This window comes from Puccinia triticina, chromosome 15A (genome assembly GCF_026914185.1).
Source record: "Puccinia triticina chromosome 15A, complete sequence".
NCBI lineage: Eukaryota > Fungi > Basidiomycota > Pucciniomycetes > Pucciniales > Pucciniaceae > Puccinia > Puccinia triticina.
The window spans coordinates 4,326,648-4,340,367 of NC_070572.1; the positions used below are offsets into that span (position 1 = coordinate 4,326,648).

Genomic DNA, 13,720 nt, shown 5'->3' on the forward strand with positions numbered 1-13,720 from the left:
GCTTGCCCACCATTGGGAGTACTCTTTCTGTCAGTTTAGAATTTTGGTTCCCAGAAAGTTGTTTGCCTTTGTTGTCAACTTCCAGTCAAGTTTAGGGTGCAGGTTTATCACAGAGACATTGCAAAAGTATGCAAGATTAAAAATACTAAGCCCTACAGTCAAGCATATCAAAGTTTGGGCTGAACTGTATTGTTTAATCTTACACCCAGTCTAAGATGAGCGGCGGTGAAGCCGCCTTGAAAGCCTAGTAAAGATAAAACGCTAATAGTAACGAGTAGAATAAGGTTAAGCAACCCAAAATATCACAGTAAGGTCAAAGGAAGGACGGAAATTTATAGAAGGATGTAATGTAAATGACCCAATCAATGGTTGAGAAAACCCAGTATTTCAAAGGTAACCTTAGCCCATTGTCTTTCTCTTTCAGGTCAACCTCTCAAAATCAACTCCTTGCACTCAGTTATTAACAGCATTTATCAAAACTCAAGTCGGAAATACCTGTTATAATCTGCTTGGGAGTCTTTTTGGAATCTAGGAAAAGAAAAATAGACCAAAACACTTCTGGTACCTACTGCTTTCAAAGGAAAAATAACAAGAGCAGGATGTGAAAATACAACTGGTCCTAATTTGAAACGTGAGAAGCATCCAGAGGCTGTAGATTACTGCCTCAGGTATGATAGGATTACTGTGTGGTAGGGTTGGATACAGAACGTAGATCATTTGACAAGGGATGAATGGTTGAGGGGATAGGTGTAAAATTTTCGAAATGCTGGATGTGCTACAATATATGTTTAATGGAGTTGTTGAACCTTTCTGCGCTTGGTTGCTCTGCTGAAGTGAACATTTAGCTCCTGCTCTATCTTTTGCATCTTTTTTTTCCTCGGCGTTCTGTAGTACTTATAATTTGGCTTTGAGGAGTTTAGCGCTCCCTCCATGAGGATTTCAGTGAGTTTTGATGTGCTGCATGAAGTTGCTGGGATTAACAAAAAAAAGACATAAGCCTTTCACTTGATATTTATATATCCATTTCAGATGTTGGTAGCATTAATCCAATTGACGCACTCAATTCTGCCGAAGCATCTTTCACAGATTTGACACTGATAAGGCTTGCAATATTCGTGGGTGGACCAATGTCTGTGCAGACGTTCCGATTTCTGGAACTTCTTTCCGCACACCACTCGGGTGTCTGTACAGATGCGACGGCAAACAAATTTACCATCGGGCGTCTTGTACTCCGCTGCACCCGAGCATGTTCTTGGAGTATCCTCAGAGCCTCCGGAGGTATCATCGGACTCATGAGAAGGTGGTAGGGCTGAGCGTCTGCGTCTGGTGCCGTTTGATTTGGTCTTCGTCAGAGGCTCAGTTGCGAAAGTTCTACGTCTTGGTCGTGTCTTCCGCATCGTGCCGTTTCTCAGTGGTCGAGGGGGACACTCGATGTTCTCATCGCAGAAGACACCCTGGTTCTTCCAGTTTTCGGGTGAAAGCGAGGCTTTTCCATGGGCGCTATGAGCGAGTTCAAAAGCGGGTTTTTTCGGTTTGGCGCCCGCCCCGGGATGGCCCAGCAAGCCTGTCGGCTGAACACACCTCGTCGTAAACGGTGGGATAGACAAAGCCGAAGACCGAGCGCACTTGTCTGCTGTATTGATCGGAATAGTACAAGAAGCAGCAGCTGAACCCGCTGGGAATCGTAGGTCTGTGGGTGGCTCGATCAGGCGGCCAATCTCTTCTTGCGGGCCACTAGACTGACGCATTGGTGGCACGAATAGCAGGGAGAAGTTGTCACGGTTGGTTTCGTCAGCGGATTTCGGTGATGCTTCTGGGTCGATCCCAGTTTGGCCAAGGCGGGAGTAGGGAGAAAATCCATCGGTGGGTGGAAACGGACAGCCGTAGGATAAAGACTCCGGGGCGGAGGGGGACAAGCTGAGCCCATCTATCTCACATCTTGCGGTCCACGGGTGTGACGATGAAGGAGACCGGGAAGACTCGCGGCCAACGGAAGCAGAAAAGAACGGCTCGGGACACTGTTTGTAGTAAACCTGAAATCAGTCAGGCAGTTCTAATCTTATTGAACGAATTGACGGAATCGACCAACTTGACCGTGAGCTCCACCGGTTTCTTTACTTTTGTCGATAGTGATGCTCTCAGCTAGCGCATTGTGAGATGGCTCCTGTGGCAACGCGATGGGAAGGGAAGAAATGCTCGACATGGGCCGGCGTGCTTCCTCTAGACGTGGAAGAGGGATTTCGCCCGGGCCTGTAGAACCAAGGAGTCAGTGATGACCATGGCTTGTTGGGAGGTTCTGTGCCCGCTCAACTGACTGACCATAGTGTGCATTGAAGCCACGACAAAATGACTTCGGATCACAATTCGACACGTCCTCCGCACTCGGCATCGTCGCCGCTGAAACCTCGTCAGATAATGGCTCCGGGGTCAGTTCAACTTCAACCCACATGTCCGGATCAATTGGAGAGGAGCTCCTCTTTCGTAATGGGAGAGGGTTAGGTTGTGCCATAGCTCCAAAATAAACTAATCATCGAGTGGAAACGGTGCCAAGGGGATAGACGCTGAATCAAGCAGATGAATTAGGTTGTTCGGCGAGCCGCGAGCTGCAATTCTCAAAACTACGTGGAGGCGTGCAGCAGTTATGAAAAAAAAAGGAGAAGGGGCCCTTTGATCTATGTGAGTGATCAGAATGCAGAGGTTGGAATTTTTTGGTGATTGATGAACACTTTTTTAGTGATCAAGAGGCAATCTGAGTGGAAGCTGTGTCTTCGGGTGGGACACACCTACCTAGAACACAATTACCCAAGATGCAGAACAGGCAAGGTATCATCAGATGGAGCCTTTCTAGAAGTATATGCACCTGCAGGTCGCACTGTAGGCATTCGCCCTTTCGCCATTCGGGTCGCGCTCGTCATCTCATGCATCATTGCGTGCGTCGCATCCCACACCGCAGATGGTTTTAGGGCCTTTCTGTGCTGCTGGTGCAGATGTACCTGGCAGTGGCAGGCAGGTTCCAATCGCGCTGCTGCTACAAATAGGCTTGAGCTGATTGGGATTGACCTGCCTATTCCCGTGGTCATCTACACACCCCGGACGCACACGGCGCGCCTCATGAGCACGGGCTATGTATCCCTTCCCACTCACTGGCTTGGATGAGAGCTCACCGGCAACGACACACATGCGGCCAAGCTACGGGCGCCGGGCCATGGAGTAGGTACTGAAGCCGTCTTCCCCCCTCCCAACCGTCCTGCATCACACTGTACGGGTTGAGGATGGCATTCAGCCCGGTCCAGCTACCAAGCGGGACGGCCAGGCCAGAGGCCGTTCCGACTCCAGGAGGGTATATGTAGTTCACGGCGGAGGGCGTACCCTGGCACTGTGTACGGCACCATTTTATACGGCACCGGCCGCCAGCCAGACCCAAGGCAGAAGGGTTTAGCGTTTGTTTGCCGTGGGCCATGGAGACGTCAAGAATGGACAGACGCAGGCACAGGCCATGAGGTGGTGAATAGGTTGCAGCTGGGGATGGGAAGTTGATCGAGGGTTGAGGAGAAGGTCAGATGAAGCGGAGTGTGGATGGCCTGCACTCGATGGGATTGTGAATGTGTGTATTGGGCGTATTGATGCAGAAGATAAGCCGAGTTTGGAGGTGTTTGTGCTGGGGCTGTGTTTGATCTGTGAACGTGCTGTGCTGTGACAGGTTGCTGGTTGAGTTTCCGATGGGGGGATGGTTTTTTCTTTTTCTTTTTATTTTTTATTTTTTCTCTGCAACCACCAAGAAACGCAGAGGATGAGTGGCCAAGTGGAAGTCAAGCTGAAGCTCACCAACCTCGGACTGGGCACACTCTGGCTGGGTGAGTGGCTGGGTAGCAAACGACCATGCGGAGTAGCTGCTGATGTTCTGTTTTTGATATTTTCATATAGGATTCTCCAAGGCGAAGCCCATCATCGAGGATGGCCATCGACTCGAAAACCTCAGCTGGAGACTCTGGCAGCGAGAACTCAGCAGCCAGCCCAGCCACAGTTGAGCCGCCCCCACTCCCCCCAGCCAGCAGTCCTGCCCCTGCTGACCACATCCCAAACGCAGAAACCACCACGACCACCCTCATCCACGCCATCATCCAGCCCAGCCCACTGACCACCAGGCCAGCCAGCAGAACCCTCCAGCTGCCCCCGCGCATCATCAGCATCGCACCCACCCCGCCCACAGCCTCGCCCGCAATCACCGCACCCACCAGCCCCATCAGCCTGCCGTCCCAGCTCATCAGCCCAGCCCACCCACAGCCACACCACCTCCTGCTCTCCCCCTACCCCCTCCAGCACGCACACGACCACGACCACGAGCACGAGCAGGAGCAGGAGCAGCACTACTTCGACCAGCGACCAGCCATGGCCCAGCGACTCAGCAGCGGCTCAACCACCTCCAGCAGCCTCGCCCTCAAGAGCATCGCCACCTCCCCCTCCATCCAGGCAGCCCCAGAGAACCAGCCGAGGAAACTGCCCTCAGCCACCAGGCACCCAAACACCCTCCAGCGACGGGCCACCTCAACCGCCGGCTTCAAACACAAGCGCCGCCCGCCATCCGCACCCCGGGGCCACTCCTCCCACCAATCCACATCCCGCTCAGCCAGCCCCCGTCTCACCCAACCCAGCAAACTGCCACTAGCATCAACAACCGAACAACAACAACCCCAACACGCACACCACAACGCCAACGACTACTACTCAGCCTCCCCCGCATCCTCCCCCGAACACTCCCAAGACTTCGCCAAGCCACTCCAGCCAAGCCTGCCCGCCAACCCAGCCAGCCAGACCACTCATCAGCAGCAGTCCAAATCCCCCCACGACCCCGACTCACAAACGACCCTGAGCGCCGGCTATAGCTCCTCGGCCAGCCTCCCAAGCCTCCTCTCGCCGATCATACCCGAGACCCCTAACAACTCGCAAGTCTCAGCACCCTTCCATGTCACTACTGCCGACCAGCCGGGTGGCATCCCAGACTCACTAGCCTCCTCCCACACAACCGCACGCTCCTCCGCCTTCATGCCCGACGCCCCGCCCCCAACCCCCTCTCAGAACGGCGCACCACTCCCGACGACCATGTCCGTCGGCCTCAAAAACAAGGCAAAACTCATCCAGCCTCCCACCCTCCCGCCCATCAACACCTCCTCCACCGCCGCCCCAAAGAAGAAGGCCAAGTTCTTCATCAAAGAGTACGAGCCAGATGATGACAGTAATAAGCCTTTCTCCCCTACATCCTTCCCCCCCGTCACTCAAATAGCCCGTTAGTATATCCATCTCTCTCTCTCTCTCTCTCTCTTTTCCACATTAACCAATTGCATTTTTTTTTTTCTTTTTTTCAGAGGGTTTCACTCGAACCACCACACCCCCATCAGCTGAGCTCGGCTCAGCTGAGAAACAAGACAAAAAGACGATCCAAGCGACAGTCGAAGAGGAAGAAGAAGGCTCGGATTCGGATGAATGGGGATCCGAGTATTCGGACGATGAGACCAAGGAGAACGAATCACGAGCACTAGAGCAAGAGCTCGAGAAGAAACGGAAGCAGGAAGAGTATCACCGGCAGCTGTTTGCCAAGAAGCATTTCGTCCAACGCAACCGATCCCACGATGGAACGGAGGACCAGCCAGCGCCGATCCGCCGCGCCGGTCTCTCGATGCTCTTCCATCCCGAGCTCAACCATCTCCAGCACCATCCCACCTCCTCCTCGTCGGGAGGAGCCCGCCAGCCGGGGGAGCCCATCGGGGGCCCGTTACGGAACCAGTCTGCGATCGAGCTTCGTCGGGCGGGCTCGTCGTCCTCGCGGAAGCCGCCGGGGGATACTGAGGGACAACAACACAGCCGGGCGTCGATCGTCGGGCCGATTGCCCGGCCCTGCTCGCTGATCAAGTCCAAGTCCTCGGTCGCCGTGCCGGTGCTTGCCGGGCAAGACCCCCCCGTGATGATCGAGCGGTCGCCCTCGAGCATCTCGGGCCACTCCTCGTTGCGCCACCGGCCGCCGACTCGACGGAACAGCGCCGCGCCCACCGCCGGGCCGACCACCACGACCACCACGACCACTGCCACACAGCCGCCGCCTCGGAGCCTGCCGCATCCGGCCCACCAGAGACACCCGTCCCGGCTGGCGGGCAAGCCGGCGAACGTCGAGTACTCGGACGACTCGGAGGATGAGGAGTCGGAGGAGGAGTCAGAGTCGGAGGAGGTCGAAGAGGGCCGGGTGGGGAAGGGCGGTCGAGCGGAGCAGGAGCGCCGGCTGGCCCGCCGCACCGGCACCCACACCGAGCCCATCGCTCTCCATCCCCTCGCCGGCATCTCCACCCAAGCCGCCAGGCCCGAACCCCTCGCCCAGCCCCTCTCGCCTCGCACCACGCGCAGAAACATGCTCGCGAACGAGATGACTGAGAGCGTGCGGAGGAACTTGCTCTGGGAACGCCAGATCCAGGCCCTCGCCCTCGGCGTCCTCCCCGCGAGACTCGACCCTGCTACTCATGCTGACCCCGCGCCCCTTCCTCCTGCCCCCTCCTCCTCGAAAACACTGCCGCATTGTAGCCGCCATGCGGCCACGTCGACTACGGACACGTCTAGTACTGCCACCGTTGTCGGCCCCGACGCGGGTCCGAATCCAAACACTACTTCTACAAATCCTGCTACCACGACGACGACCAATCCTCAGTTCAAGAAAACTCATCTCGCAAGCCTCACCAATAATAATAAAGAGTATCGTAACTTCTCTAAGGGCTTTCATCGCACCGGATGGTAATCTTCTTCTTCCTCGTCCAATCTTTCGTTTCTTTTCCATCGATGTTGAGCCGGGTTTTAATGCTTCTTCTTCACCCTATTTATCCTTCCATGTGTGGCTCGCCTGATGATCTTGCCTTCCGTTCTGCTGATTGTGTATTTGTTCGTGTGATGTGTGATGTGCTTGTGTGTGTGTATGTGTGCGAGATCTGTATTTGTATCACCAGTCTACGAAAAAAAAAAAAACTCTGGCTTATCGCTTAATCTTAATCGCTTCTTCTTCGTCGCTCGTCTCTAATCTCTCGCTCCCGATCCGTCGTCTCTGATCCATCGCTACAATCTTCCTCCCCCGTTATCATTATCACTATCATCCCACTCTTCGTCATCTCCACCATCATCGTCATCATCGTCATCCACCAACCGTCCCCCCCAAAAAAAACCCCCCAAAAAAACCCTGACTATTTATGTTCAATTATACTGTTACACATTTAGTTTCTTTTTTTTATCTTGTTTGTTTGTGACGCTCAGTTATTTATGTCTTTTTTTACGTTTGGTGGTGGGGGTCAAGAACAGAAAACGAGGACTGAACCTGAAAGAGCGATTAATTGCTGTGCGTTCTTGAGAGCAGGGAGGCGCTGCGTCTTCGAGATGGTTGGTGGAGATGGATAGGGTGCATTGAGCAGGGGCAGGTTGCTACTTCATATCAATGGCTGGGCATGGTCCTCGTGTAGTGAGGCTCTATCTGGGGTGCCCACGAGGGTGGTCCACATCCCAGTCAACAACCCCTAGTTAGTTTATGCTTTTAGCCAGGCGAAAAGGGAGGACTTCCCATTGCCTAAATGGCTTGGTTTAGAGGGGCCTGCTCAACCTTGTTTGCTGGTCAAAACTTGAGCTCAATCAACTTTCATCAGCTGGTAAAGTTTAGCCTGTCCCTCTGGATTAAGCCTTCTAGCCAACAGGAACTGCTCCAATGGCCGTTGGCATTCAGAGAGCTCTGGATGAGTCTGGATGACCCTTTATATCCTAGTAATGATTTTGGGTGTGTAAATTGGAGACTCCCCAATCCAATGGCAAGTCATCCAATGGATGCTGATCAGGCATGGTAATGTGTATGTATGTACAAATCTACCATGTGCTTGGTAGGAGATACATATACACATGGGAATGGGATGCTGGTAGAAGCCTGTATACTGTCTCCAGTTTTATTGCTAGGCTGTTGTGGTACAGAGTAAAACAAGCTCTTGCTGAGGCATTAAGCACAAAGACATTCTAGATGTCTGGTTAGACTCTGCTAAGGCTGGCATGATGATATATGGAAGGCCCAGCACTGCAGTGTTGACATTAGGGTAAGGCAACATATTGGTTTGACCTGCTAGTTCAAGTTGAGGATCAGACTTGGGTGGGTACACAGTAGAGAACTCATTGCTGAAAAAAAAGAAAGTCTGAGTATGAGGAAGGATATTGAGATTAATATGAGCTAGAGAATCTTGAAGTAAACATCAATTTCAGTTGTTGAAGGAGTACAACTGATTTAAAGAGTAGTAAACTGAGAAAGACAACAAAACACACACAAAACAAAAATCTTCAGACAAACCAATTTGGATTTAGAATCAAATGGGGGTTTGTTTCATCTTGACAAAAAAAATATTAGTACTAGTGATTGAGAAAAGGATCAGCAGAGATGTGGTTTGATTAAAGCATGATAGAGCATGATAGATCCATTTCTTAATTATATGCAATTGTTTTTGAATCTGAATTCAAAGTCTGATTAAATCTTCCAGATATTCTTTTTTGGATAAAACAAACATTTGGGGATATTCAGATATATACCAAGACTGCAGGATTTCCAGTGTGGGATCCACAACACTGGAATCTATGGAGGGATGAAGAAAGAATCTGTCCAATTTAAGGCTGCAAGCAAGAAATATCTCAGGCAACATTCTGGAGATTCTCAGGCTCTTTGAGTCTTTGAACTTGTTAGGAAAGAGGAGATGTAAGATGTAGTTAGTTATTTGAGAATTAGAGGCTTTGATTGCTCTGGGGTCAATTCCACACTCTTTCAAGATTTTGGTGTTGAAGAGGAACACTGAGCTGATCAAATACATAAATGATTCTTTCATCTTGTTTGATCTCATTCCACTGCCATGATGAAGGTTTTTGACTTCTTCTTTAAATAATGAGAGTGCATATTCAGCTGCTTCTTGAACTTCTTCAAATGGCAAGATCTTTGATTTTTGGACATGTTTTTCAGCTTGAATATGTTGCTTCAAGTTTTGAATTGAGGCTCCAAAGCTTTGATTGGGTTGATCTCCTTGCACAAGCTTTTTCACATCTACATTGGCTGAAGTTCCTTGTGCCATACCATTTTTATATTTTTTGGTTTCCTTGTTAAAATGGACTGTTTTACCAGATGAGAAAAAAAAAATTAAAATCAGCAGGAAAAAATCCTATGATTTAAATTTTCTCTCTTTGACACTTACTGGGATAAGATGGATCCTGTGGACCAAGGCCATAATTTTGGTTTTCCAAATTGCTTTGATGGACATCATTTGGATGGACATTCCCAAGGGCCAGGCCTATATGAGTAAACCATTCTAGGCCAGGTAAGATTATCTTCTTTATCTTGGAGAAGATGAAAAACTTTCCTTTTTCAGAGTCCAGCAGTTCACTCCCTACCAAGGAGCTCTGCTTCATTGGTATATCTTGAGGTTGTCTGGAAGTTGGAATTGCCCAGCTTTTGGTGTTCCATTGAGGCTGGAACTCCTCTGATACCTCCTGGTGATATTTGTGTGTAAAATCTTTGATGGTGTTGGTGGTTTCAGGCGTTTTCACGTACACCGTTCAGATTTCGAGGACATCAAGGGAAGCATTTCAGCAAGTCATACAAATCATCTGTGAAAACAGCCAAGAAAATACGGCCAGCACTTCTGAGTTGAAATAGGAAACCTATTTTTACCTGCATCATGATCATGTTCTAGGCCGGCCAGGTTTCGTTGGAAATTCACAGGCCGCGGTTTATTAGTCTCGCCGAATCCTACCCGGCCAGTTTGGCCTTTCTTTCGCGCCCAGCTTCCTGATTGCAGGGGTATTTTGGATGGCGCACTAGAAGGCTGTAAGCTCGTTGCTCTTTGGAATCGTGGCGGGTCGTGGATAGCCCCACACAGTTGGTTGTTGCTCTCGGCGACGGAACTCTTCACTGAACGCAGTCAGATGTGAAGAATCACAAAAAGGGAAGCATTTATTTCCCTTCAGCTAATCATGAATCAATTGTGTATTGGAGAGGAGACGAGAAACGATAGTACAGCCTGAATTGCTGGTTTGTTATATGAAACCACTTTTTACCTGCATAATTCTGGTCCTGGGCTACGGCACTTCGGTAATCCTCGGGCTTCCTATTAACTTCGCCGCTATCTATCGGGCCAATTTTGCTTTTCTTTGATTGCATTCCTGTTTCTGTGCTTGATTGGAATGGGCGAATTTGACCCGAGTACCGCAAATCTCTTGTCGCTGGAGATGGATTAGCTTTGGTCCTTATACCTAGCTCCATAATACTCATAGGCGTGGCGCTAGCTGGTCGAAGAAGCCCCGCCGCGAATGAGAGAGCTAAGAAGTAGTAGTAATAGTAGTTTTTTGGCATTTTCAGATGGCAAAATACTGAGGCGGATGAATTTGAGGTGTCAGCAAAGAAGATTCAGGGATAAGGAGCATCTATGGGCCCATTTACCCTACAATCTCAGAGTTTCTGAAAGAGGGCTGTTGTCCACTTGAAATGAGTTCATCTGGACCGTATCACCGCTCCGCCATTGCTGTTGACCCGTCTCAGAATGATTACCTCGAACCTTTTCTCCCCATAGACACACACCGGTGTACTGTCAGAGTCGCTATGGCCAAGGATATGGGGTCAATGAGCGTGCTCTTCCGGGCTTGGATTCCGATAGATTCCGATGAGACCACCCTTCCACATTTCACACACATGTTGTACAGCATAAGATACCCTGAGGGTAAGTATTTTCAAGCTTGATCCAGCAGAGAAGGCTTCCTGCTGAAACTACTAGGGGGGTTCACTTGAGGCTGATTTCAAAATCAGTCATCAAAACCATCACTTATCCTGAGAAAGCTACAAGGTTCTGGTGGGAAGCTCCACTTGGAAGCAATTTATCATGCATAAACCCTACTGAAGGGTCCATGAGCAGACAAAATCAACAGTGGATTTTGCCAACATGAACCATGCCTAGCTCCATTCAGTCCCAGACAAATTGAATGCAGATTTATTTCATGGAGTAAGAGTTCATGTATTGTTTCAGCAAGAAAGGCTTCAACAAGGGAAATAGATACAGCACACAGGCTCAGACAAATGAATTCCAGGGTGGTATACCCTGGAGCATTTGGAACTTTTCCAGCTACATATTTGCACTGATACACAATGGGTGCATTTGGGTCAGGGTGTCCCTCCCTGGGACAATACTGAAAGCTTTTTCCCAAGTGCTGTCAGCTGGCTACTATGGCAGAGCCACCGTGACATAGAAATAATACAAATAAAACCATAAAAAGTAGTGTTACATATGAAAGAGACATTATTACTCCTACATATGTAAAACTACGCAAAAACATTAAAAACATATATAAATAATTGATTACTCAGCTTTATGTAATTAATAAGTAAAATGTTATAGAAGATTCTTATTCTACGGGTAAAATAACCTAGGGTACCTCACTTACACGCACCCTTAATTATTACCCCTTCCTTGTGTAAACTAACTTCAAAGTTTACGCAAGTGCATCACGCCCTGCGTGGATGCACTTGTATGCATATATATATATAAGTACATATGTTTTCACCCATTTACAGTGACGTAACTGAGGGGTTGTGTATAGTTTAAAAGATGGCTTTATTTGTTGCGTGGCGCACCCAAGCCCGCGTGCTCTGTTGCCTAGAGCTCAAGCCCGCACTCATAGTGTACATATATGCATAATGCATAAACTAGCCCGCAACAGGACCCAGGAAACCCCTTATAAATGACCGTAACCTAAAATCCAGAATTTTGACAAAATTCATACATTTTTTGACCTCATTCATACACGTTTTGTGCGTACGCTTTGAGGATTTCCCAAATTTTCATACATTTTCCATGCCTACCATTCCTGCCGAGGGGGGGGGGGGGGGGGGGGGGGTGCAAAAAAAAAACAACCTGGGGTGTGCTGCCAAGGTGGGGCACTGGGGTAACAAAAATAAGCCAAGCTGTGCTGCTGAGGGGGGGAGGGCTACAGGTTTTTCTGGTGCACTCTCAGGAATTTCATACATCTTAGTTACTACCCTCTTGTACCCAAGAAAAATTTCATACACTTGAAGTGCTTACCAATGAGGCCAAAAAAGCCCATTCATACCATTTTTGTGCCTACCATTTTGGGTTTTTGCCAAAAAATTCATACATTTTTGTTACGGTCATTTACAGGGGGTTTCCTGGGTCCTCCCGCAACCAAAGCGCTCAGGTTACCAGTAAGTAAGAATAGGCCAGAATACGCCCCAATAGCAATATTACATGTGTTATATGTCTTGTACACATGTAATTAATCACCAAACAAGATGTAATTACCATGTCATCCAATGTAAAAACAGTCTAGATGGAAAAAGGCTCTTGCAACGTGCAAAGGAGACACTAGAAAGCGCCCCAGCTTCTCCCAAGCCTCACTACGTGTAAATTACAACTGTAGTAAATATGTAGAAGGGGTCAAATGAACTGGAGAACTTAATAAGCGCCTCCAGAACATATATGAAGCACTGCTTGCACGTGTACAAGTGCACAGAAGCCAGTTCTAGTACCTTCTGTGGCCCATTTCCACAGAAATGAGCGTCACAGAACCCCCAAACCAGCCCCCATGACGTGTAAGGCATGTGTAAAATCCCGCAGAACCTCTGTAAATGGTCCTTGGAAACCCTTGTATCCAAGCCCCAAGGTTCCACGACCCACAGCGCCTTCTAGCGCAACCAAATTGCCTCAGAATGCGCCCACAAGTGTCCCCATGTCCCCTGGGCGCCCCTGGAGGCCTGCCTAGGCTATTAAAAGGGCCCTTTCTCCGCCCAAAAGGAGATTCCCCAGCTTTACATTACCCATTAGAATTTTACCCGCCCTCAACAGCCTCATTAGCCTGTGATTTGCCCGGTAAAATACCTACTTTCGTGATTTTTAGCCCCAATTTCCGCCCTGAAGCTGTCCAGTAACCACCCTGCCCTCAAGTTTACCTCCTCTGAGCGCCTCCAACTGCCCAACTTCACGCCTGAAGAACCTCAAGTGAATCTAGGGTCTTATACTAGTAAGTTTAAGCCCCTTCTCTTGAGATTTTCCGCCATTTCTTTCTGGGATTTGAAACACCCCTGTTTACAGGCCCCAGTTCTTCATTCTAGAGGGATTAAACACCCCTGATTTATCAGGCCCCTCTTAAAATTAATTATATCAATTTTATTACGTCTAAATTGGCCCAAATTGCCCTATTCTTACGCCATAATTCCCAACAATTACGTCGGAATTATCCCTTATAACCTTGTCTTAGAGTTTTATAACTCTAATATTTAGCTTTGCACCACGTGTAGCTAGAAGGATAATATCCTTGGCATCACGTAGGTTGACAAGTGCACCCACAGTCATTTTCAGATGAGAACCTACCAAAGAGTAAATTGTAGTCTGTTTTGATGGCTGGTGAGTCTCTGGGATGGTATTGGTGCAACAGCATCCCAGGGATGAATTGAAAAGTGCACCTGAGGATACAGAAAGAAGAGCTTCTCAGGTCTATTGGGTGGTAGGCTGGGCTGCTTGGCTGCAGGTTCATGTAGTGATAATATAGGCTAGCAAACCTCGCCGCAGACCTATAGATATTTAGTGTTAGCGCGCTTTTAGTGTGGCAACGCTCTGCTACAGCGCTTTTGTTGCAAAATGGGGCAAAAAGCTCCTATAACTCACTTTAGCCC

The 13,720-nt window shown here is 49.1% G+C and overlaps 3 protein-coding genes across 3 annotated transcripts; 1 reads left to right on the forward strand and 2 right to left on the reverse strand.

Annotated features, from left to right (window-relative positions):
• Positions 1 to 939: 939 nt before the first annotated feature.
• On the reverse strand, positions 940 to 2,509 carry PtA15_15A436 (uncharacterized protein; the record flags this gene model as incomplete). Its single annotated transcript, XM_053163641.1, has 5 exons — positions 940 to 970; positions 1,060 to 1,633; positions 1,745 to 2,018; positions 2,090 to 2,250; positions 2,320 to 2,509. The coding sequence occupies 5 exons, from the start codon at positions 2,507 to 2,509 to the stop codon at positions 940 to 942; spliced, it is 1,230 nt and encodes a 409-aa protein (XP_053027596.1).
• Positions 2,510 to 3,790: 1,281 nt separating this feature from the next.
• PtA15_15A437 (uncharacterized protein) lies at positions 3,791 to 6,778 on the forward strand (the record flags this gene model as incomplete). Its single annotated transcript, XM_053163642.1, has 5 exons — positions 3,791 to 3,854; positions 3,925 to 4,023; positions 4,088 to 5,284; positions 5,364 to 6,348; positions 6,394 to 6,778. The coding sequence occupies 5 exons, from the start codon at positions 3,791 to 3,793 to the stop codon at positions 6,776 to 6,778; spliced, it is 2,730 nt and encodes a 909-aa protein (XP_053027597.1).
• A 3,544-nt stretch (positions 6,779 to 10,322) lies between these two features.
• PtA15_15A438 (uncharacterized protein) lies at positions 10,323 to 13,485 on the reverse strand (the record flags this gene model as incomplete). Its single annotated transcript, XM_053163643.1, has 2 exons — positions 10,323 to 10,410; positions 13,391 to 13,485. 2 exons carry the CDS (start codon positions 13,483 to 13,485, stop codon positions 10,323 to 10,325), a joined length of 183 nt encoding a protein of 60 aa, XP_053027598.1.
• Between the last annotated feature and the right edge of the window lie 235 nt (positions 13,486 to 13,720).